Source organism: Schistocerca piceifrons, chromosome 2, assembly GCF_021461385.2.
Source record: "Schistocerca piceifrons isolate TAMUIC-IGC-003096 chromosome 2, iqSchPice1.1, whole genome shotgun sequence".
NCBI lineage: Eukaryota > Metazoa > Arthropoda > Insecta > Orthoptera > Acrididae > Schistocerca > Schistocerca piceifrons.
In genome coordinates, this window is record NC_060139.1 from 359,510,486 (window position 1) to 359,534,728 (window position 24,243).

At 39.6% G+C, this 24,243-nt stretch overlaps 1 protein-coding gene across 1 annotated transcript in view; it reads right to left on the reverse strand.

The window, feature by feature from the left end:
• Positions 1 to 24,243, reverse strand: part of LOC124775383 (guanylate cyclase 32E) — a 509,109-nt gene that overhangs the window by 203,737 nt on the left and 281,129 nt on the right. Inside the window, exons 15-17 of the mRNA XM_047250218.1 lie at positions 13,021 to 13,198; positions 2,347 to 2,487; positions 2,140 to 2,263 (exon numbers count right to left, since the gene is read on the reverse strand). Coding sequence (XP_047106174.1) covers positions 2,140 to 2,263; positions 2,347 to 2,487; positions 13,021 to 13,198 — 443 coding nt within the window. The remainder of the gene's footprint in view (positions 1 to 2,139; positions 2,264 to 2,346; positions 2,488 to 13,020; positions 13,199 to 24,243) is intronic.

A 24,243-nucleotide genomic window follows, 5' to 3' on the forward strand; every position in this document is an offset into this window, starting at 1 on the left:
AAATAAATCTTGAAGCTTGGCTCCTCCTTAGTACATATTACTCTGGATGATACATCAATTACATATGTGCAAGTAACGCTTTAAATAATGGCAAAAATGGCTGATTTCCAAGGCCCAATATTGTTGTTAAGTGGACGGTCTCCAATATGGTATGTGCATGGCATATCTCTGTGAACAGTCCGCTGATGCTGAGGTCCTCATGGCCAGCATGACCCCAGATATGCAGTACTGATAAGAGGGCTCATACTGTCAAGTTCTTTGTAAATTTGACGTGATATTGACTGAATCAATGTGACACACCCTCTCAATCCATGAAGCTTCATCTCCCTTGCAGCGTACTTCACTTTATAGTTCATTGCTTTTGATACCAAATGGAAATACTTCCAATACTATCATGATCTGGCACACTGACTTTGTGCCACCAATAAAATTTGAATAATGATTATGACATGAATATAAATCTTATTCAGTCTTAAGTACACTGCGGAGCAAGTGGCTTGTAAGGCTACACACAGTTGTGGTGTTATGTGAATATTCTGTATCACAGCTGCTACATCCAAGATACAATGGATAAAATTGTATCTTTTTCAAGTAATCAGCTGGATATTTTTATGAATAATTCACAATCTTTAGTGAATTTGATCACAGTAAAGCACTCATAACCTAAATGACTTTTTTATATGGATGATGATTTATGTTATAAATAGTTATCAGCTATGTATTTACTGGCTATGAAGTGCTTCATGTGTGTAACTTTGTGCAGTATGTATGCAAATGTCTTCTTTGTTTATATTACTGCATACACAATGTATGACATTCAACATTGCACATGCACAAGGGAAATGACAGAATAACCATGTACCACATTTCATCATATTTCTGAGTCTCCCTTTTCATAAACCGTGCAGTAGGGGCACTGTAAAACAACTTCTTTGTATGACAATGCTAATGAAACTGCTTAAAAAAAAAAAAAAAAAAAAAAAAAAAAAAATTGGTACTTTGTCACGCAGAAAATTTGTGTTACACTACATGTTTATCGATTCCAAACCTCCCCTCAAATTTTCTTTATCAATTTTTTTTCTTTATAATCAACAAGCCTGCAATAGTATTGAAGATTTGAATGCATTTGTTTGGTATATTTCATGTACATTGCAAATTCTCATTACATTATAAAAGAATTATTAAGAAATTTATTTGAAAACTGAGTAAATGTACAACAAAACTAACATTAAAAATTTGCATTTTCTGCTCTGTACACACACACATGCAGGCACGCACGCACACGCACACACACACACACACACACACACACACACACACACACACACACACACACACACACACACACGTTTATGCACTTCTCCCTTTGAAAAAGTTTGCATCTGTTAGGCGTCTTCTGAGCACACTCTGAAATATTTATGGAATGAAATTCTTCCCTATTTACTTTTGGTATCATATTTTTATTCTTTGCTCATCTTAGGAGAACAAAACATTAGCTCACATAATCATAGTCCATGTCACTGGTTCCAGTACTAAAACTTTTTTCTGTGACTACTTTCAAGCAAGCAGAATGGTTTGGAAATCTCTATAACACAGAAGAAATGACCCAGACCTATACATTACATAAACATTATCTGCATGCTAACACTTCTCAAAATTTATGTATGTGGAATGGAGTGACTGGCTGAACACACACACACTACATATTTATCTAGCACTTGTCTCATAAATATATGGCCATACAATCACATAAATTAATACTGTGAGTTTATTACATTGTACCTAAATACTTTTAAGCACATAAAGTTGCACATAGTGGTGTCATACTTACAGGTAGGCTTTTACCATTGGAAAACAAGGTTTCTTCTTTCAAGGGGTTTTATTTGCATCTGCACCATCAACAATCATTCACAATTGGTGTTAATAATAAACAAATGTGTAAAAACAGTGCAAGTATGTGTAACATTAGTTTAAAATTCAAATAAACAGTGTTATGCTGAAGTCATGCAACTATCCAAGTCTAATGTTGAGGATATGAACAGTACACTGTGCTCATGCCAGAGATATGCCTACTCTGTGGTAGCAATTGTACAATAATATTATTTCTCGGGTCAATAAAAATACAATACAAGAGCAGACCTGTAATGGAGTGCTGACAGCAGATAACTCAGTAAATCCAACAATGTCACTGAAGTAAATTGTAACACAGTCAAAACTCTCTGCTTCAACGGGATCACCTCTTTTTAATGCCTCTGCCACAGTTCTGTAAATAAAGCCATAAAATTAGAATCTATTTTAACAAGTTCATACATAAACTTGTATCCGTTTATAAGAGTATGGCAATACTTGGGCAACATTCGATGCAAAAGAGCATCAGTTTTCTTTTTTTCCTCTGTAAGTTGATTTGTTCGCTCTTGCACTAATTCTTCCAAATTGTAAGCATACTTTTCCATAATAGCCAACATATTGTCAAAAATATTTGGTTTTCTGAAAAAGCAATTAAAGTTATAAGTAATTTTCACTTTAATAAAATAAATACAATAGACAAATACATTTAACATAAATTCACACACTGACTATGTCAGTCAGCAAACTTTCTATATAACATTTCTACAATGTTTGGTGCAGCTAAGTAGAATTGATATCATAGCATACTATGGGATAACTTAAATCCAAATACTATTTTCCTCTCTCACTACAAGTTTGTCTTATTTCATAAGCTCATTCTCTTCCTCCCCCTCTCCCCCCTACCCACCCCATGTAAATTTAAAAAAAATAGTATAGAATGGAGTTACAGACACTAAAAAACACTTTTTTAACAAATTTTCCTGTAATGCATAAAAAGATATCAATAACATTGGCTCAACTGTGGCACAAATATCTTATAAGCACAAATAAAATGAGCTAACTTGTCAATTAGTATATGTTTTTAGAGCATTTGAATGTAACACTACATCATTTTGGGGAGATTGATTTGTAAGCTATGCAAGATAATTCATTTTTTATCCATAACCCTTTCATGACCGAATTATTTTTTGCTCAGTTTTTTAAATTTTTGTTCTGTATTTTGCTTAAAGAATAGCTTCTAAAGTGAAATGTATAAAAAGTGTATGACTGCTATGACCAGTTTTTTTAATATTTTAAGTGGGACTTATATGTCCCATTGGTCATTAGGTGGGAGTATTGCATAGGTTTGAATAAAAACAGAGGATAAGAGAAAACATTTAATTTCAGCTGCAACTTTTACAAAAAATAATTAATTTTTGTGACCAGTTTATACAAATACAAGAGTTATATTGCAAATAATGTATGATGTTGATTTTACCAATGCCTATATCAGAAACATTTATTTTCTATGAAATTTTTCGAAGCAGGTATGTGCACACAGAGGAACTTTGCAGTTAATGCACATCATGTTGGTTCGTGCTTCCTTCTGCTTTGTGCTCCAGAACCTGCAGCATTTCCTTCTGTCTTTTACTGGGAAATGTTTTCCAGTTTGAAGGCAAACTTCATCTGGTACACTCTTGACACCCGGCTTGTTTCTTCTTAGAAAATTTGGTCTTCCTCTTCTTTTGATTTCATGACCTGCTGTTAGTTGTCTCATAAGTGAAGAAGAAAGGATAACTGGTTATGTCCTCCTCCATGCATACAGTTCCACATTATGAAACTGTTAACAATTGCCAGGTCAGTTATGAAAAAGAACAGACGATACCACCACTTTAAAGATCGCCTTCCAATTGCACACCTCTCATGCATCTGATCAAAGTGATCCACACCTCCCATAACTGCTTAAGGACAGAAGACCTCTGATGATGTACCATCTTTGTTTTTCCTATTGACAAAGGTTACATCTTTTGGGCTATGATAAGTACTTAGTATTATCACAGTCTTGTTGTTTTGCCATTTTACTGCAGATACACGTCCCTTTGTTTTGAACATAAACTGCCCCAATTGTAATTTGTCTTGTTTCTTCATCATACCTGGAAGTCCCTTCCTGTCTGTCCTCACTGTTCCTGTTACAGTAAATTCTTTTTATTAACATATTTAAAAAGACGTTTTGTGTTAAATTATTAATCACCATCATATATGAGCATTATGTTTTGTTTATCTCTGTTTCTTTTTTTGAGTCACAACACTCACACTTTTACTCTTAGGTGTATTTTTTTTAGAAGCTCCTTGGTCAAGTGACTTCGTGTGTAAACAGTACCTCCAGATTCAGAAATAAATCTAAGTATTTGAAAACCAAACTCACCACTTTTTGTCAGCACCTGATCTTTATTGAGAATAAATAAGTTTTTTTTTCCTCAAAAAATACAACAGGTTATGGGTCCCAGTTACGAGTGTAAAAATGTGTGCAAAAAGTGACAGATGCAGTTTTCTTTTAACTCATATTTGAGAGTGTGCTCTTTGTTTTAGAGTTGAAATGGATCTGGTAAAACATATAAAGCCATTGAATAGTAAAACTGTTTGGCCAATGTGGAAGAGAAAAATATGAGATCTACCGTATTTACTCGAATCTAAGCCGCACTTTTTTTTCCGGTTTTTGTAATCCAAAAAACCGCCTGCGGCTTAGAATCGAGTGCAAAGCAAGCGGAAGTTCTGAAAAATGTTGGTAGGTGCTGCCACAACGAACTTCTGCCGTCGAATACATGTAGTGCTACACAGGCATGCTTTGCAGGCACTAAGATAAATTCTGGTGCCAAAACCTCTGCGCCAGTAAATAAATTTCAAAAAGGTGGAAGACGAGCTTTCTTTCTCCGCCACGTGTTTCGACCACTGCATTTTCATACATTATCCAACGAAGTAAATACAAATACCGTATTGTTCATCTTCTAATGTAGCAGCATTTCAATGTACTACGAAAATCCACTGGCAAGACTGTTTGGGATGTTTGTCAATATGGCCAACTCTACGTTCTGAATTTTTTCCTACTTGTGAGAAGAGATGGTTGCTAATAGGAACTTTTATGAATTGTGAATCACATGCAGTATTCTCTTCACCGTAAGAATAACACGAATATAAACATTTTGCCATGTATTGTTTCGTGTTTGCTGCTATCTCATTTAAATCCTGTCTGCTTAATAAACTACGAAACTAGAGTGACACAACAGCAAACGCGGAAGAATATACATATCATGTCATGTTTATATTCGTATTATTCTTATGCCTAATAGTGATATAGTCAGAAATGAAGCAGGGCAACTTACTAGAATTTTAAATCTAAGATGTCTAATTTCTGTGCCGAATATAATGTTCTAAAGAGGCGCCTGCAAAGATTTTCAAACGGAGAAAAATTTTCGCTAAACTCTCGTTCAGAACATCTTCTATCATACGCAGTCTATTATTTGGTTCTTGTTGATCATTATCAAAGAAAGCAGCAGTGTAAGTAACAACAAATACCAGTCTCTTTCCATTGTTTCGTTAATGAGATGATTCCTCTCTCTTGTTTTAATTGTTAAGCAGCGGCAGCGTGCACTAAAGCAAGCCATGCCGCGATCGGCGACAGGTTGTAAACATTCACCAGCATGCGACAAACAAAGAATGACACAGTACAATACGGAATTTTCAGCTTACAGTGAAGTAAACACCTATAACAAAGAGAACGGCACTTATCAGATCAAAGAAAAACAAGCAATGAATTCAAATGAGACGAAGCATGTGAAGAAGGAAAGGTACCCTGACGCATAGCAATGGCTACCTGGTAAAGCTTAACTGCTAAGCTTACGACTCGAACGAAACTACTGTAGCTGTATCCTCATTCATTCGACCTGAATTGTGTCTCATATTACAATGGACCAACTTTGTTTCGATTTAGAGGAGCGGCCATAAACTTTTCTCTCCCCTTGAATTTCGACTCTCAAATTTCAGGTACGGCTTAGATTTGAGTGCGGCTTAGATTGGAGTAAATACGGTAATTGACTATCATAAAGGAGCTTTAGACATAACTGATGACAAGTCAGTAAAACCTGAGCCACTGTGTGAAGGTGCTAATGATCCAGCAATAAGGGATCATAAAGTCAAGCCAGATTTTTATCGTAAAGTGAATAGTCGATGATTACAAGTGCAGTTACAGACGCTGTCTATCAGAAGATCATGGACAAAGAAATGGCACATGAAGCATGGGAGGCACTGAAGCAGAATTACGAAGCATCATCAAAGGACCAGCTGTTCAAGATTTGTTCAGATTTTTTCACATTTAATTGGTCTCAGGAGCAAAGTTAACAAGTCTGAGGAATGAACTGAACAACGGGCTTAAAGCAAAGGGAGAAACTGTGCTACCTGATCTGATATTGGTATGTAAAGTTTTACATATTCTACCTGCAAGCTTTGATTCCTTTAAATTGAGTTGGATGTTATTAATGAAAGATGATAAGAAAATGCTTGATAAATTAAAGGAACAATTGTGTATGTTTGAGAGAAATTTCACAAAGAGTAGTGACAAAATTGAACAAGAGGCATTAGTAGTCAAATCAGGTGTAAATAAAATAAAATAAAATAAAAATAAAAATAAATTCAAAGTTAAAGGAAAATGTAGCTATTGTAAAGAACTGGGCCACTGGATCAAATACTGTAAGAAAATGTAACTATTGTAAAGAACTGGGCCACTGGATCAAATACTGTAAGAAGTGGATTGCTGATGGAAGACCAGCTAAAAATACAATTGTGCAGAAAAACATCAACAAAACTGTAGTAACGAATGTAGCATTGTTTACTATTTGTGGTGAGGCTTGTTCATTAGAAGAGGATGTATACAAATGGTGGATTGACAATGGTGCAATGAAACATATGACAAATAGTCCTGATTACTTTGTCAGCTTTGAAGCATTCAACAATCCCTGCTGTATAAAGGCCACTGGACAGGATTCTCTAGAAGCAACAGGAAGAGGATCAATTCAGATTCTGTCAAAAGTTGGCAGCAGATGTGAAGAGTTGACCCTGACTGATGTCTTGTACGTACCAAAAATTTCCAAAAACCTTATTTCTGTTTTAGCCGCCCAAGATTGTAACAAAAATAGTGTATTTCAGTCAAGTACTACACATTGCTCTTTGACAATTGGTGGTAGAGCGGCACTGTGAGGAAATCATAAAGTTGGTGGCACTTTATACAAAGCAGAAACTAAGCCCTTAGTGCCAGAGAAGGGTGAATCTTTCAGTGGAAGACAGATTTGATGTACTTCAACTGTATCATGAGAGATGGGGTCATCAAGACAAGCGTCATGTTAAAACAAAACTTAAAAAGAAATTTAACATTGATGTTAAGGAAGGGGCAGAGATTTGTGAACCATGGAAATCTGGGAAAGCGCATCGTCTACCATTTGAAACTAGAAAAGTCAACAAGGCCTATTGAGTTGATATCAGCAGATCTGTGTGGACCTTTTCATGAGTCATTCCAGAAGAAACATTACCTAGTTTTGTTAAAAAACAATTACACCAAGTTTCACTATGGTTGTTTTGCTGCAGAAAAATAAAAGTTGAGTAAAATTCTCAAAGATTTTCCCTAACATACAAAGGCTTTTGGGTACTCCGTTAAAGAGACGCTGAGTGACAATGGCAAGGAGTTTGATAACAAAGAGGTTAGATCTATCTTAGGTTCAAATGGTATAACACAGTGATTGACTGCTCCCTATACTCCTGAACAAAACGGTATTTGTGAGTGGGATAATAGGACAGTTGTTGAGATGGCAAGGAATCTTAAGCATTGAAATTCAGATGTCACTTATCCAGAAGAGATATGGGCTGAACTGCTTAACACAGCAATTTACATCTTGAATAGGACAGGGAAGTCATCTGTAGAAGGTGTCAGTCCTTATGAATTGTGGGAACGGAAAAAGCCTCAAACTAAATATCTTAGGATTATTGGCTCAACATGTTCTGCACACATTCCAAGTGAAAAATGAAGGAAAATGGACAAGAAAGCTGTGAAAGGACATCTTATTGGTTATGATGTTGATGAACACTTCAGGGTTTGGATAAAAGAAAGTAATTCAGTTGTGCTGTCCCGAGATGTGTAGTTTGAAGAAAAAACAAGATGCCGTAGTGAACAAGTTACACTACCATTTCAAGATGTTCAAAAGCCCATTACACGTCCAGGTTATATTAAAAATCAATCAGAGAGTGAGGGAAATACACTCTCAGAACATAGTTTGGAGCATGAAACTAGTTCAGACACAGAATCTGATGATGACATTCTGGAAACTTGCAAAGAGGAAATAGGAGTTCATCATTAAAGAGACCAAAATACCTCAATGACTATGCAATGGTAACAGAAGATTTCTTTGTCACAACTGAGGTTCCTGAAACCTACCAGGATGCACTTAGACATGAAGACAGCATCAAATGGAAGGAAGCGATGGACAGAGAAATGGATTCTCTGATCGAAAATGAAACCTGGGAGCTTGAAGACTTACCAAAGGGTGTCAAGGTAATGCAATGTAAGTGGGTGTTTCAACTGAAAACAAATGAAGAGGGTCAGATCGAAAAATTTAAGGCTTGACTGGTCGCCACGGGTTTCACACAGCGAGAAGGTTGCAAAAATGACAATGATTTGATCTATTCTGAGTGTTGCTGCAACTAAAAGAATGTATCTCAGACAGTTTGATGTGTCAACGGCCTTCCTGAATGGAAAACGTGAGGAAACCATTTACATGACACAACCAACAGGTTATGAAGACGGCACCAACTGAGTTTGCAGGTTGAAGAAAAGCCTGTATGGTTTAAAACAAGCACCAAGATGCTGGAACAAGCAATTCAGAGAATTTTTGGTCAGTCTAGATTTCAGAGTAAGCCAAGCAGATCCATGCTTATACATTCAAAATAAAAATCGCAAAGAAGTTCTGGTAATTTTGTGTGTTGATGACGGGTTGGTAGCTGCAACTGATTCAAATGATTTGTGCACTTTCTTTCAACAATTGCAAAAGGAGTTCAAGATCACAACAGCACCTGCAAACTATTATTTAGGTCTGCAAGAATGGCTGTATCAAGATTCACCAGAAAGCTTATGCACAATGAATTTTAAAATGTTTCAACTTTTCAGAGTGTAAAGCAGTTTTTACCCCAATGTTGAAAGTTACAGATGTTTCACAGTCAGGGAAAGATGGTACAGTAAAACAGTCTTTTCCATATAGAGAAGCAATTGGATCATTAATGTATATGATGCTTGGCAGAAGACCAGACCTAGCCTTCAGTGTAAGTGTTCTGTCAAGATCTCTCGAGAATCCCACCAAAGAAGACATATTAAGAGTAAAAATGGTTTTTCATTATGTATCAGGAACGACTGAATATTGAATCACATACAAATCAAAAGGAAAGAGCACAACTCTGGAATGCTACAGTGATGCAGAATTTGGAGGCTGCTCAAAAACAGGCAGATCAAAATCTGGAGTAGTCATCAACTACACAAGATGGGCGATATCATGGCTAAGTCAGCAACAAACCATGGTAGGAACATCTACAACTGAAGCTAAACTAGTTGCCACAAATGAAGCTGTCAAGGAGATTCTTTGGTTAACTCATCTACTCGGAGAAACAACAAGACTATCTGAAATTCCAGTTCTCCAAATCGACAATTCAGCAATAGTGAAGTTGTCAGAGAATCCAGAATTTCATCACCAAACCAAACATATAACCATCAAGCATTTCTTTACTCGTGCAAAACTTTATGAAGGAAGAATTAGAGTCCATCAAATCCCATCTGAAGAGCAGGTAGTGGACATCATGACCAAAGCTCTACTGAAGACATGTATGAAGATATAGTGTAATCAAATGAGAATGTTGTAAAACTCAGTTTTGTTTTGTGGGTTTATCTGTTTGTTGATTTCTATTTAACAAGGGAAAGTGTTGAAGTAAGTTCTTTTTATTAAGGTATTTAAAAAGAGGTTTTGTGTTAAATTATTAATCAACATCATATATGGGCATAATATTTTGTTTATCTCTGTTTCTTTTTTGAGTCACAACACTCACACTTTTACTCTTAGGTTTTTTTCTTTTTTTTTTGTTTTTTTGGTTTTTTTTTTAGAAGCTCCTTGGTCAAGTGACTTCTTGTGTAAACAGTGCCCCCAGGTTCAGAAATAAATCTAAGTATTTGAAAACCAAACTCACCGCTTTTTGTCAGCACCTGATCTTTATTGAGGATAGATAAGTTTTTTCCCTCAACAAAATACAATACTTCCAACTCCAAAAAGTCCTCTTTCATTTAGTGACTTCATTAGATTGTACAACGTGAAGAAGTTATCAAACACAATTAGTCGGTGAGACTGCATGTATGACTCAGTAAGATGGAGCAGAATATTTTCTCCCAAACTGAACAATGAGTCTTGGGTGGCCTTCTAACCAGTATACACCTCAAACTGGGTTATGAAACCTGTTTTTGAATCAGCAAGATACCAAATTTTGTAACCTCATTTTACAGGCTTCATTGGAAGGTACTGCTTTATAGAAGAACACCCTTTGAATGGGACCATAGTTTCATCAACAGCCATGATACTTGATGGAGTGTACACTTCTTTGAAATTGTACTGATAGCGTCAATTATTGGGCGTGATTTGTGTAGTTGATCATAGCCAGCTTCACCTCTTGGTACTAATGTAGCTTTGTCATTGCAATGAATGTTTTCAGTCAGTTTTTTGAACCTGGTTTCACTCATTAGTTGAGAAATTGCACTTACACCTAAAAGTGGGTCGGTGGACCAACGATGACTCAACTCAGGCAGCCTATGTATTCGCATTAGAATGTAAATGGCAATAAAATATTTTATTTCTTCAACGTCATTGTCTTTCTGGTTGCAACTGGCCTGTCTTACCCTTTTACCTCTAGCAGTGTTGTCACGTATTTGAGTTGCATAGAGGTTAGTCTCATCTTTGATCTTCCTCAAACAATCATCAGTAAAAATTGTAAAAGAAATAATATATTTCTTTATCATTTTGTCCAAAATTGAACTTTACATCTGCACTTCCATCAAGAGATGCTGATAAGTTTTCACAAAATGTTACGTCATCAGTCCACTCTGTTTCAGTTTCAATGGCATGTTCGGCTCCATTCTCTTGTTCAGCACACACAATAACTTCATTTGCAGTGTCATTGGTAATTTCAGTGACATTTTCTTTTACTGCACATGCAATACCATCATTTTCTGCCACCTCCATTGTGACGACCATAGCTAGGTGGCTCAGTGAATGTACTAGATAGTGTGGTATCAGTAGATGTATTATTGGATGCATGGAAATAAGGTCTGCAGGTCTGCAATTGGGCTAGCACACTGTATTGTGCAACAAATTATTATTATTGTTGTTATTTTTATTATTATTGTATGAATACTTTACCGAGTCAAGTGATGTAAAATTGTGCAGAGAAAGAAATAAAGCCAAAATGTCAAATGTATAACGAAATTATAAATAACCTGGGGGACAAATATGTCCCACTGGTGATGTGATTGATATTTCATGCAGCCAAAAACTAAAAAATTTTCACCAAGTCACTGAAATACATTTTACACTGAAATCCCTGTAATATTTACAAATAAATCATAAGAAACACAATAAATACGATTATTATGGTTACCTTGCTTATTTACGAAAGAAAAGTCGAAAAATATGCAAAAACTTTCACAGAAGCGATCAAACAAGTGCAGTGCATCGAACAACTTCCGGCAGAATGCAGCTGTTTGGCAGGAAGAAGTCTGTAATGGTTTCAAGTAGTAGCGATGGCTTCCAGTAGATGGCAGCACACTATAGATGTGGCTTTCTATTGTCCCCTTGGTCGTGAAGCACAAAAAAGTTAATTGGGACACATATGTCCCACAGGTCATGAAATGGTTAACTCCAAGTTATCAATTTAAATTTGAGTAACACGCAATATTTAAGTTCAATAATAAAAATAAATGTAGCATCCTTTTCAACAATGTATGCTACGAAATGTAATATTGTTTGCAAACATGTGCTGAAATTTAACAATAACTGTTCTTATGTGAAATTTAAAAAAAATTAAAAATATTTCTTGTTTTAAGAGTAACTATTGTGATCTATTAGGAGTTACATGTCATTAGACATGTGGAATGAAGAACAAAAAATCGTACTAGCAAAATGCAATCCTTTATGAATGAAAATCATCTTTACCAAAAGCTAATGAAAATAATATTTTCTAACAGAATTATAACTATTGACATTATAATGCCCTCTGAGGTACAGTGGATTACCTAGAACAAATGTTATGAAAGACTGTAAAGCTTTAGTCAAAATGCCTAAATCCTTCATTAAATATTTTAATATCATCAAAGGTGAGTGCTAAATATCATTCCATGAGACCATTCTCTGTTCCTGTTACCCTAGAAACTTTTCTACAAAACATCAATGATTGAATATGTACTAAAGACAGTACCTTTTGATTTTCAGTTGAGATGCATAATATATTAGCATTAATTACCATTAATATAATAAATACTAATACTAAAGAATGGAAAATATGTAATAGTATAATATTTATACTATTACATATTTTCCATTCTTTAGTATTAGTATTATTATAATAATATACTTTAAAAAGTAGAGGTATTTCACCTTATTGTAGAATACATTTGAATCTGTGCATCTAGCATAAACATTGAACAAAGGAATCAACCCACATTAGCTGACATCTTGCCTTAGTGATGATTATCATTCTGATATATAAGAAATGAAAACTAAATATACAGGAGAGCACTGTTTGACTGATTAAGAAACAGACAAAGCATACTGATTTGGTAGATCTGAAGATCAAATTCAAATACCTGGCAATTGATGGAGCTTGTGATCTGCTTTTTTCTCTTTTTTTTTTTTTTTTTTTTTTTTTTTAAATTTAGTGTGAATGAGTTGGTCTCATGCACTGATTTAGGCCAATATGTTGGCAAAATTTATTTATTTTGTGCTTGAATTTTATTACTGAACGCAAGGCTAACTGGGGTAAAATAAAATAAAAAACTTAATTTAGTGTTACCATGAAGACAACTGCATGGAATAAGAAAAATCATATAGGCTGTGTTAAACTTACAGACCAGCTTGCATTTCCTTTAGCTTGACCCTTACAAAGCGAATGTCAGGGCGTTGGTCTGGCTCTTCATCCCAACAACTCTGCATGCAACGCACCACGTATTCAGCAGCCATAAGACCATCAGTAGGTGGCCGAAAATACCTGCCTGAAGATGGATTCCGCACCCTTTCGATAATTTCTGTCCAAGAATATACAAAATAATGAAAAGTAAGAACATATACATTTATACGTGGAATTACATCAGATGTGTTCTGATGTATATTAAATTATATTGGTCAACAACTTCAAGGCAAAAAACCCTTGTTTCATGATGAAAGTAATTTTACCAATGATGCATAAAAGTCATGGAAATCCTTACTAGATCAGTTTATCAGACACTGATGGAACTTCTCAAGTCAAAGTACTGGTGTTTGAAAATTGTCATTGTGGTCTTCAGTCTGAAGACTAGTTCAATGCACCTCTGCATGCTACTCTATCCTGTGCAAGCCTCCATCTCCAAATAACTATATACTTCTGAATCTGCTTACTGTATTCATCTCTGGTCTCCCTCTACAATTTTTACCCCCCCATCCCCCGCCCCATCCCCCCACCACTATTCCCTCGAATACTAATTTTTTGATCCCTTGATGTCTCAGAATGTGTCCTATCAACCAATCATTCCTTTTACTCAAGTTATGCCACAAATTTCTTGTCTCCCCAGTTATATTCAGCACCTTCTTATTAGTTATGTGCTATACCCATCTGATCTTCAGCATTCTTCTGTAGTACTACATTTCAGAAGCTTCTATTCTCTCCTTGTTTAAGCCATTTATCATCCATGTTTCACTTTCATACATGGCTAAATTTCATACAAATGCTTTCAGAAAAGACTGCCTAATACTTTAGGCTGTATTCAGTGCTAACAAATTTCTCTTCCTCAGAAATGTTTTTCTTGCCATTGCTAGTCTACATTTTATATCTTCCCTGCTTCAGCCATCATTACTTATTTCCCTGCCCAAACAGAAAAATTCATCTATTACTGTAAGTGCCTTGTTTACCAATCAAATTCCCTCACCATGTTCAGATTTAATTTGACTACATTCCATTACCCAGGTTTACCTTTTTTTCATTCATCTTATGTCTTCCTTACAAGATACTATCCATTCCATTCAACTGCTCTTCCAATTCTTTTGCTGTTTCAGACAAAATTAAAATGTCATAGTTTTCATTTCTTCTCCCTGAACTTTAATTCCTGCTCCAAATTTTTCTTAGATTTTCTTTACTGCTTGCTCACTGCACAGATTGAATAACATTGCAGATAGGCTACAACCCTGTCTTACTCCCTTCCCAACTACAGTTTCCCTTTCATGTCCCTCGACTCTTCATAACTGTCATCTGTTTCTGTACAAGCTATAAACAGCCTCTCACTCCCTGCATTTTATCCCTGCTGCATTTAGAAATTTAAATAGAGTGTTACAGTCAATTATCAAAAGCTTTCTCTAAGTCAATAAATTCTACAAACATAGGTTTGACTTTTTTTAAACGTATCTTGTAAAATATGTCATAGGGTCAGTATTGCCTCATGCTCCTATCTTTCTCCAGAATCTAAACTGATCTTTCCCAAGCAGAGCTCCAACCAGATTTTCCATTCTTCTGTAAAGAATATCAGGACCTGCTCTCTTTGGAATTGGAATTACTATATTCATCTCGAAGTCTGAGGATATTTCATCCATTTTATACATTTTGCACACAAAATGGAAGAGTTTTGTCATAGCTGGCATTCCCAGGACTATCAGTAGTTTTGACAGAAAGTCATCTACTCCTGGAGCCTTCTTTTGACTTAGGACTTTCAGTGTTCTGTCCAATTCTTCTCACAGTATCATATCTTCCATGTCATCCTCATTTAAATACTCTTCCATTTCTGTAATAATGCCTGCAAGTTCATTTCCGTTGTATAGACCCTCTATATACTTGAGGGGATATGGTATAGTTGTAGGTAAACAACTAGAAGTCTCTCTTATACAGATTTATTCACACTTAGCGTTTACACAGATACAAGTCCGGAGGCCAACTGCCGTTAGCGTCCAACATGCTCTCCAAAGCCCTCTCCTCAAAGATAGCACACTTACGCACACAACAAATATCGATTTTTATGGCGCTCTACGCCACATAGCCCCCCCCGCGCGCGCGCGGTATGGAGTACGTCCCTGTGAATTGGGGGGGGGGGGGGGGGGGGTGAGAAGTTGGGAAGGTAACGCACAGTTCTTCTGTGTCAGGCGGAAGCGGTCGACTGGTAGGAGACCGGGGGGTGAAGCCCGGTACGTCGACGGTGAAGTCAACAAGCGACGCCGGCGGCTGAAGACGATGTCCCGTCCTGGAGTGAAGGCGTAGCACTTCGTCAGCCGGCAGGCAGAGAATCGCCTTGACAGAAGGCCTAACAAAGGCACGCAAATTGCCACACGCAGCACTTCAGCTCAATTTAAAGCGGCGCACCACACGAGATTCTGCACTTCCTCCCTCAATATTGTCACACGCGAATACCACACACACTGTATCGCCATCTACGACAACAGATAATTTATGTATGTCATCAGGGTGCACATGTGTTGTGAATTCTTGGATGGCAACTGTACGAGCAATGGTAGGGAGGCAGGGAGGTGTGGGAAAGCCATGGCAGGGGGGTGGCAGGTGCACAAGACGTGCAGGAGACAACCTCGGGCGATCAGCTGACAGACGAGGGAGCGTGACCGAAGGCAACGAGGAGCCAGCGTGGGTTGAACGGCGTGACAAAGAGCTGTCACACGAAGATGGTAACACAATGGTAGAATCCGAGTGGTTGGCAGTTCGACTGCGAGGGCTGTGAGGAGTGAAGCCCCGAAAAGATTGGCCACTCGAATTAGATGAAAGGGGAGAAGGAGCAGTGCTCGGCAGAGAAACACGCTGTGGAAAATCAATACCCAAATGCATGGTGTGGGAAGATGGATGGCCGCTCGAAGCAGGAGTGGGAGAAATAGGGGCAGAATCAGGGAGGTTCACCTGAGGCTCAATGAAAGCTGGTTTCACTCGGTTGAGTGAGACCGTGGTTACAGAGTCTTTTATGAGGAGATCCATGTTATTCTCAGAGCGTTTGACGACCTTGTAAGGACCTGTGTAGGGTGACTGAAGCGGGGCTTTGACTGAGTCGTCTCTGAGAAACACGTACTCACAAGAGTCTAGCGTGCGCGGTACGTACACGCGCGGAGGTGTATGAGCAGCCGGAGGTGGCGGCTGAATTTTGCTGCAGTGCAAGCGCACCCACTCGAGAAGTGAAGGGAGTTCAGAGGGCCGTGCAAGTGCGGTCGGAGTGACTAATTCTCCAGGCAAAACCAGAGGTTGGCCATACACAAACTCGGCTACGGACCCCTTGAGGTCTTCTTTGAAAGTCGCACGAAGGCCAAGAAGCACGAAGGGCAGTGCCTCTGTCCATAGTGAGTCATGGCAACGCAGGGCAGACTTCAGGGTGTGATGCCATCACTCAACAAGCCCATTGCTTTGGGGGTGGTATGCAGAAGTATGAATTTTGACAATACCACACATTTTACATAAGTCAGAGAAAACTGAAGACTTGAATTGTCGCCCCTGGTCAGTGGTGAGGTAAACAGGTGAGCCAAATCTAGAGATCCACGAATCTAAGAATGCTCGACTTACTGTCTCAGAGGTAATGTTTGGAATAGGCACAGCCTCAGCCCACCGAGTCATCCTGTCAATAGCTGTAAACAAGTAACGGAAACCCTCAGAGGGGGGCAAAGGGCCTACGAGGTCGACACGAACATGGTGAAAGCAGCCTGGAGGTTGGGAAAAACAGCCAAGGGGTGGAGAAGTGTGCCTGGAAACTTTGTTCTGTTGACACACCATGCATGCCCTTGCCCAAGACTGACAGTCACGGCGCATATTTCTCCAGACAAAACGTTCAGCTACCAGACGGGTGGAGGCTTTGACACCGGGATGTGCTAATGTGTGTAGTTTGTCAAAGACCTGGCATTGAAGGGGCTTAGGAATGAATGGCCGCAACGTACCAGTCGATTCATCACACCACACTAAGTCAGATATGCCAGGGAAAGTAGAGCGTACCAGTTGGAGAGAGGAGCTGTGGTCTGAAATTAACTGCATGGTATCGGGGTCTGCCAATTGCAACCGAGGTGGGTCCATTAAGTCAATTAAGGTTGTGACAGCACCAACACGCGAGAGAAAATCAGCGACCACATTGTCCGCTCCTCGGATGTAGCGAATGTCATTTGTAAATTGAAAGATGTAATCGATGTGACGAAAGCGTCGTGGGGGCGGATCAGCCGCAGGATTTTTTATGGCATGAACCAACAGCTTGTGATCAGTGAGCACATAGAAATCTCGTCCCTCAACATCAGTTCTGAAGTGTCTTATGGCCTCGTAAACTGCAAGTAGTTCTCTGTCAAATGCTGAGTATTTCTTCTGCACGTTGTTTAGCTTTTTTGAGAAAAACTGCAGGGGGGTCGTAACATCGTTGTATGTCTGACTCAGTACTGCGCCGATAGCATTGTCACTAGCGTCAGTAGTGATAAACATTGTGGCATCTGCCCGTGGGTGAGCAATAGTGACAGCGGAGGCCAACAGCTGTTTGAGTTCATTAAATGCCTTGTCCATGTCTGGTGTCCATGGTACCTGGCGGGTGCCAGAAGTTTGTGGGCCAGCGAGAGCATCTGTGAGGGAAGCCTGCACCGCAGAAGCAGCTGGCAAATGTTTCCGGTAATAATTAACTGTTCCGATGAACCTGCGTAATTCCCTGTAGGTCTGAGGGCGTAGCATCTCGAGAACAGGCTTGATCTTGTCCTGTGGTGGTGTCAGATCGTCCGATGACACAACATAACTTAGGAATGTGACGGATGACTGGTGCAATTGAGTCTTTTTATTGTTCAGTTCAATACCAGCGGCTCCTAAAATATCTGTCATGACTTGAACACGCTCCTCACTCTGTTCTAAAGTAGAAGCAAAAACCAATATGTCGTCCATATATACGAAACAAAAGTCTAGATGGGATAAAGTTTGATTGATAAAACGCTGCCACGTTTGGGGTGCATTTTTCAACCCAAACGGCATAAATTTGTATTGGAACAGCCCGAAGGGAGTGGTTATGGCAGTCTTTTCAATGTCCTCCGGAGCCATAGGAATCTGATGAAATGCATGCTTACAGTCCAAAACAGAGAAGTACTTTGCACCTGCGAGCGCATGATTGAAGTCTGCGATGTGTGGGACCGGATATTTATCAATGATGGTGCGGGCATTTAAACGCCTATAGTGTCCGACCATACGCCAAGTACCGTCTTTCTTTTGGTCAAACAGGATAGGACTAGCCCAGCAACCGGAAGAAGGTTCAATTATTCCCTTTTGTAACAGATCGTCCAATTGTTCTTTTGCAATTTTCATAAATTCCGGCTTGAGGCGGCGTGGACGTTGCGATATGGGCGGCCCATCGGTTAGACGTAACCGATGAACTGTGCCGTTAGTGACTACTGCAATACGTGGCGCGGCACGATAGCCAGATGTCCGTGAAGCGGAGCAGGCAGTGGCGGACGGGCCAAGGTGAGGCACTGAGGGCACGGAAGTACAGGTGTGCCACCTGCTCGTAGGCTGCGTAAAGGCCGCACACGTGTTAACATGGGCGAGGTTGGTACACTGGTTCTTGGTAGCAGGCCGTGCCGCTACGAGCGCTGTAGGCACGAGTGGGCATGGCCGGACAGCAGATGGCCGTAGTTCATTGCCACAAGCTTGGCAAGTTAATTCTCCATTCGGAACGCAAGGAGCATGAGTACTCGGGCATACCCTATCATTACGAAAGGGGGTGCTGACACAGTTTACAGAGTTCACAACATTGTCGTTAACGTGCGCGGGCACGGGAACACCAGATTGGCACGGACTGACCTTGTCTGTAGCCGATGAGTCGTCTGCTTGTAGTGCTGCGAGGCGTTGTTGTGTGGAGGCCAACTCGTGGTGTATGTCGCGGAGATGCAGCAGCATTTCCATACGTTCCATCCGCAACTTAGAAGACTTGACGCACTCCACTAGCCACTTGTTTGTCCAAGATTGCAGCTCCAAGGATAGGTTTACACACTTCTTAGCACAGCACACATGTTTGGTGTTAGCCGAACTGTCACTCGGCGAAGCGAAAGGAATATGTTTGTTAAGGGAGGGGTAAAACACAGTATTTTGCACAAAATCTAGTGACAACTGATAGTGCTTGAGGAAATCAATTTCGAGAATAGGTTCTTCAATTGTTGACACTAGAAACGTCCACTCCAGCTTGCACTCGGGCGAAAGTTTCACTGTATACAAAGTGGAACCCGAACACTGTAGGATAGACAAGTTCACTGCACGAAGTACTGTTTTGTGTGGTTGCACTTTATTGGTTGCTAGGCGAACCGGCAGCAAAGAGACGTCTGCGCCAGTGTCTACCAGAAAACATACATCTGATCATAAATCGCGAACATAGACTCGACCACACTTACTGTTATTGTCCGAAACGGAGTGCAACGTGGGATGGTACCCGTTGTTTACATCGCAGGAGGTGGCACCATAGCCTACCTGCAGTTGGAGTTTGGGTAAGAACACGGTGACTGACATTTGCGAGCTTGCTCCCCGAATCTCGCGTGGAAGAAACAGTAAGGTTGGGCGGGCCTGTGCCCTTGTGGGTAGTTGCTAGGTGACGGAGTATGTGCCCCAGAGTCTTCCACAGAGGCCGATGCACTGTCGTTGCGAGGAGTTGAAGGTGCAGGCAGGGCGGCTAGTTTAAAAAACTTGTTATCAGCAGTACCAGACAAGGGCGTGGCATCAGAAAGCGTCTTAGTGCGGTCACGTCCAGAATGCAGTCCACGGAGCTCACGTTGCCTGGCGGAGTATGCTCTGTCGGCAGCGCGTAAACGTTCATTTACTGGCCTATCTTCATACGCAGAGATTGCAGTCTGGACAGGCAAAGGCAGCTTTTCAGTCCAGATTTCTGCGAGCGTGTCATCAGGCATAACTTGCTCATCGACAAGAAGACGGATGCACCACCACAGCTGGGACGGAGACCTGTCGCCGAGACGCTCTTCGTAGATGAGCTGTCGCACACTTTCTCTCCTGGTTTTAGAGACGCGCTCCAGTATCGTTTGTTTCGCCACAGCATACTTCCCTGCTAGGGGGGGGGGGGGTTTGACCAGATCATAAATTAAATCGACGCAGTCGTGAAGATGGTTCATGAGGCAGGCGAAGCGTGCGTCGTCGTCCAAAGCACAGACATTGAATGTTTGCTCAACCAGGTTAAACCAGAACTCCGGGTGAGCGGGTTTGAAGTCTGGTAATTTCGGCAGATTCGGCAATGCAGTCACTGCGGAGGTGCGCCTATTACTTCGGATGGAATTAGAGCATGCAGAAGATTGTGAGTCTGGATTATTGGCGTCCCGTAATGCGGGAATCGCGAAATTCACTTGATGCCGGGGGGGCGGCTGAGAAGCGACGGACGCTCGAACGGTGTGAGGATCGTAGTCAAAATGTGCATTCTCATTGACGTGGTAGCTCAGAGAGAAGCCACAAGTGCTTAAGTACGCCGGTGAATGTCCGTTATGCACACAGTATTCACTCGACCGTGAGTGGTGGGGCTGGTTGTAGATGTCGGAGTAATTACTATCCAGCACAGAATTGTTGACCTGATTAGAAGCAACACAAGGATCCCACACACGTCCACTAGGATGCACACTCGGTGTGATATTTGCTGTTTGGCGAGCATTGAACACCTGTTGACTAGCCGGCGCGGAAGGATACACACGTGGCGGGAACTGATTCGAGTTTGAATTTACTACTGGATTTTCCAAATTAGCAAAACCTCGCTCAACACCACGAACTGTATTGAATTGTGTGTTCGACACGGGAGTAGAAATGTTCCAACCAACACTCTGTGGAGAACACGTGGGAAGGTCCTGGCTAACAAAGCCAGAGTCCACGACCGTTGGCGTTTGGAAGAAACTGGTGGCACTCGATGAATTCCACTGCATGTTCTGGCTGAAGGATTCCGAAGATTCTTGCGGCATGTCCACTGCAACGGCAGGAGTGCTGGAGAGATGTTGCTGGAACCCGGGTGGCGGTGAATGCTGAAAGGCCATTTTCTGGAGCTGAACAAAGGCCCTTGGGATCGCGGAGAAACCCGACGCGGTAGGCGCGTAAATAACCTTCAGGCGGTAACTCGGACGCGTATTACACAAAAACGGGATGACCAGTGAAGGGATATGGTATAGTTGTAGGTAAACAACTAGAATTCTCTCATATACAGATTTATTCACACTTAGCGTCTACACAGATACAAGTCCGGAGGCTAACTGCCGTTAGCGTCCAACATGCTCTCCAAAGCCCTCTCCTCAAAGATAGCACACTTACGCACAGAACAAATATCGATTTTTATGGCGCTCTACGCCACATACTCCTTCCACCTTTTCAGCTTTCCCTTCTTTTCTTAGGACTGAGTTTCCATCTGAGCTCTTGATATATTTGAAAATCAACAGTCATCAATTACACGCCAGCATTAAAATAAATTCTGTGGATATTTCTTCTGATGCACAGTTTCTAATAGTTATACAAGAGTTAGTCATAAGTGAGTTTTAATATTACAAAATGTGTATTCTATAATACCCAAATGCTTATTTGAACTTTCAGAAAACTGTACTATATTATACTTTTCTCGTAGAAATCAAAAAGCAAAATCATCAATACTCAAATAAAGGCAGCAAAAAACTTCTACTTAACAAATAGCAGAAGACCTAAAATTGAAAATATTAGAAACAGAGTCACATTTTCTCTAAAATTATAGATTAGTTGGTGTACAAGCTACTGTTGTAAGGTAACTGGAACTTTTTTATTACCAGTACATTTATTTAACTGTCACTGTATAGAAAACAATCTTCAAAAGTAGCTGCTCATTTCAATCTCCTTTCTGACTTTATCTTGATCTCTGGGTCTTGGGTCAATTTTTTGGTTTATATCTACGAGTTGTTCTTTCCACTATCCTCTTTTCTGTTTTTCTGAAAGTTATTTGTTGTGATCACATTGTGTCCCTCTAGCTGCATTATGCTTCAACCAACTATTTCATTGTGGTATTACTTGGGAACTTATTTCTTATACTTTATTGATGACACATTCATAGTTAATGCCTGCAGATCTGCATTCATCCTACACTTTCTTATCCCTATCCTGTCTTATATACATCTTATTCAAATAGAGAGTAGCCATAACGTCTATCAACTTTTACTTCTCATCAGCAGGTAGAATTACTGCTTAAAGACCTTTTTTGTGCTATAAATAGCCTTAACTTTCCTTACAGTCACTACAGGAATGACATCAATGGGGCTGAAGACATTCCTAGATCCACCAGTTAAAGCTGACTCTGGAAACATGTAAACTGACTTCTGTGAGGTAGCTGGCATTTTACTATGAAATTTCTGGCAGTTCAGGTTTTTCGCCATCTCTGTGTGATCTCCCATGGGGCAAACAAAACTGAGTTGTTTGTGCTGCCCTTCTTTATATACATTCAATCTCCTCTATTAGTCCAATTTGATATGGGTCCTGCATACACAGCAGTATTATAGGACAGGATCATACAAGCATTTTGTAAGCAATTTACTTTGCAGAATGCTTTCATTTTCCCAGTAATTTGCCAATGAACCAAAGTCCTTCACCTGCTTTTCTTATGATTGAGGCTATACGATCATTCTAATTTACATCCCTAAAAAAGTCTGTAAATGCTACAAACATAGATTTGACTTTCCTTACCCTATCTTTATTTTTGTGATATGACTGATTCCAGTTGGGCTAATTGACAGGATAGTCGCAGGATATCATGTTTCTACATTTATGTCACGTGCACAATTTCATATTTTTCAAGTCCTAAAGCAAGTTGCCAATTTCTGGACCACATCAAAATCTTTCAAGATTTCAGACAATGCTAAACTATACATAACTTTATCATCTGCAAAAATATGAAATTGCTATTAATATTGTCTACCATATCATTAACATACATCTTGAACAACTAGGATCACAGCAAATTTCCCTGGGCCACACCAGAAGTCGCTTCTACAACTGTCAATGACTCTCAATCCAACATCACATGCTGCATCCTTCTATACCTATACACTATGTCTTTCTATACTTACACTCTGCAGGTCATCTTCCTACAAGAAAGCATTAAGTCAATCACAATTTCAATTTGATATTCCATATAATTGTACTTTTGGTAATAAATATAGGTGTACTACTGAGTCAAAATTCTTTCTGAACCTAAGAAATACTGTATCTACCTGCCTGCCTGGATCCACAGCTTTAGGGATGTATCAGAGAATAGCACTAGACGATTTTCATATGACTTATGTTTTCAATGTTTGGTGCTTGGAACGGTAGAGCATATTCAATTCAAAGCATCTCATTACATTTTAGTTCAAAACATATTCTAAGATTCTACAACAGATTGATATAATGATAGCTCGTGAATCAATTCTGCTGTCCTTCTTGCAGATGGGTAAAACCTGTGCTTTCTTCTAACTACTGTGCATGGGTTTTTTATGGATAAGTTATTACAGTTAAGAGAGTGGATAATGCAGACACAAATTCTGAAAAGAATCAGACAGGCATTGCATCATGACCTGGAAGCATTCAATTATAAACATTTCAGCTATTTTGTAAATGCTATAGTAGCTATTTCACTCATCTTTGCAATGGTATAAAAATAAAATTGGGGCAGTGCTACTGCATTTCTCTATGTAAAGGTACATTTGAAAATGGAGTGCAGTGTTTCTCCACTTGCTTTGCTACACTAAATTTCAGATCCTGTATCACCCATGAGTGTCTGGGTACTAACTTTAGTGCCACTGACAAACTTTCCACAAGACCAGAGTTTCCTTGGTTCCTGTGAGATTCTTTTCAATCACATTCTGTTATGGTAGCCCTTCAATGCTTCATGCCTTGCCTTCTTAAAAGCCAAACACATTTCATTCGTAATTTCTCCACCTACAGCCCTGTGCTATCTTTTACATCTATTCTGCTGCAGTCTCTATTTATTTACATTGACTGCTGTGGTATCATATATCACCCTGACAGAGCAGTGTGTAACCTTACATATACCTTGCTGACAAACAACGTTCATGAACTATAAAGAGATATAGCAATTTAATATTTATGAGAGCACCAACAGTTCATGGTTTTGCTATGTAC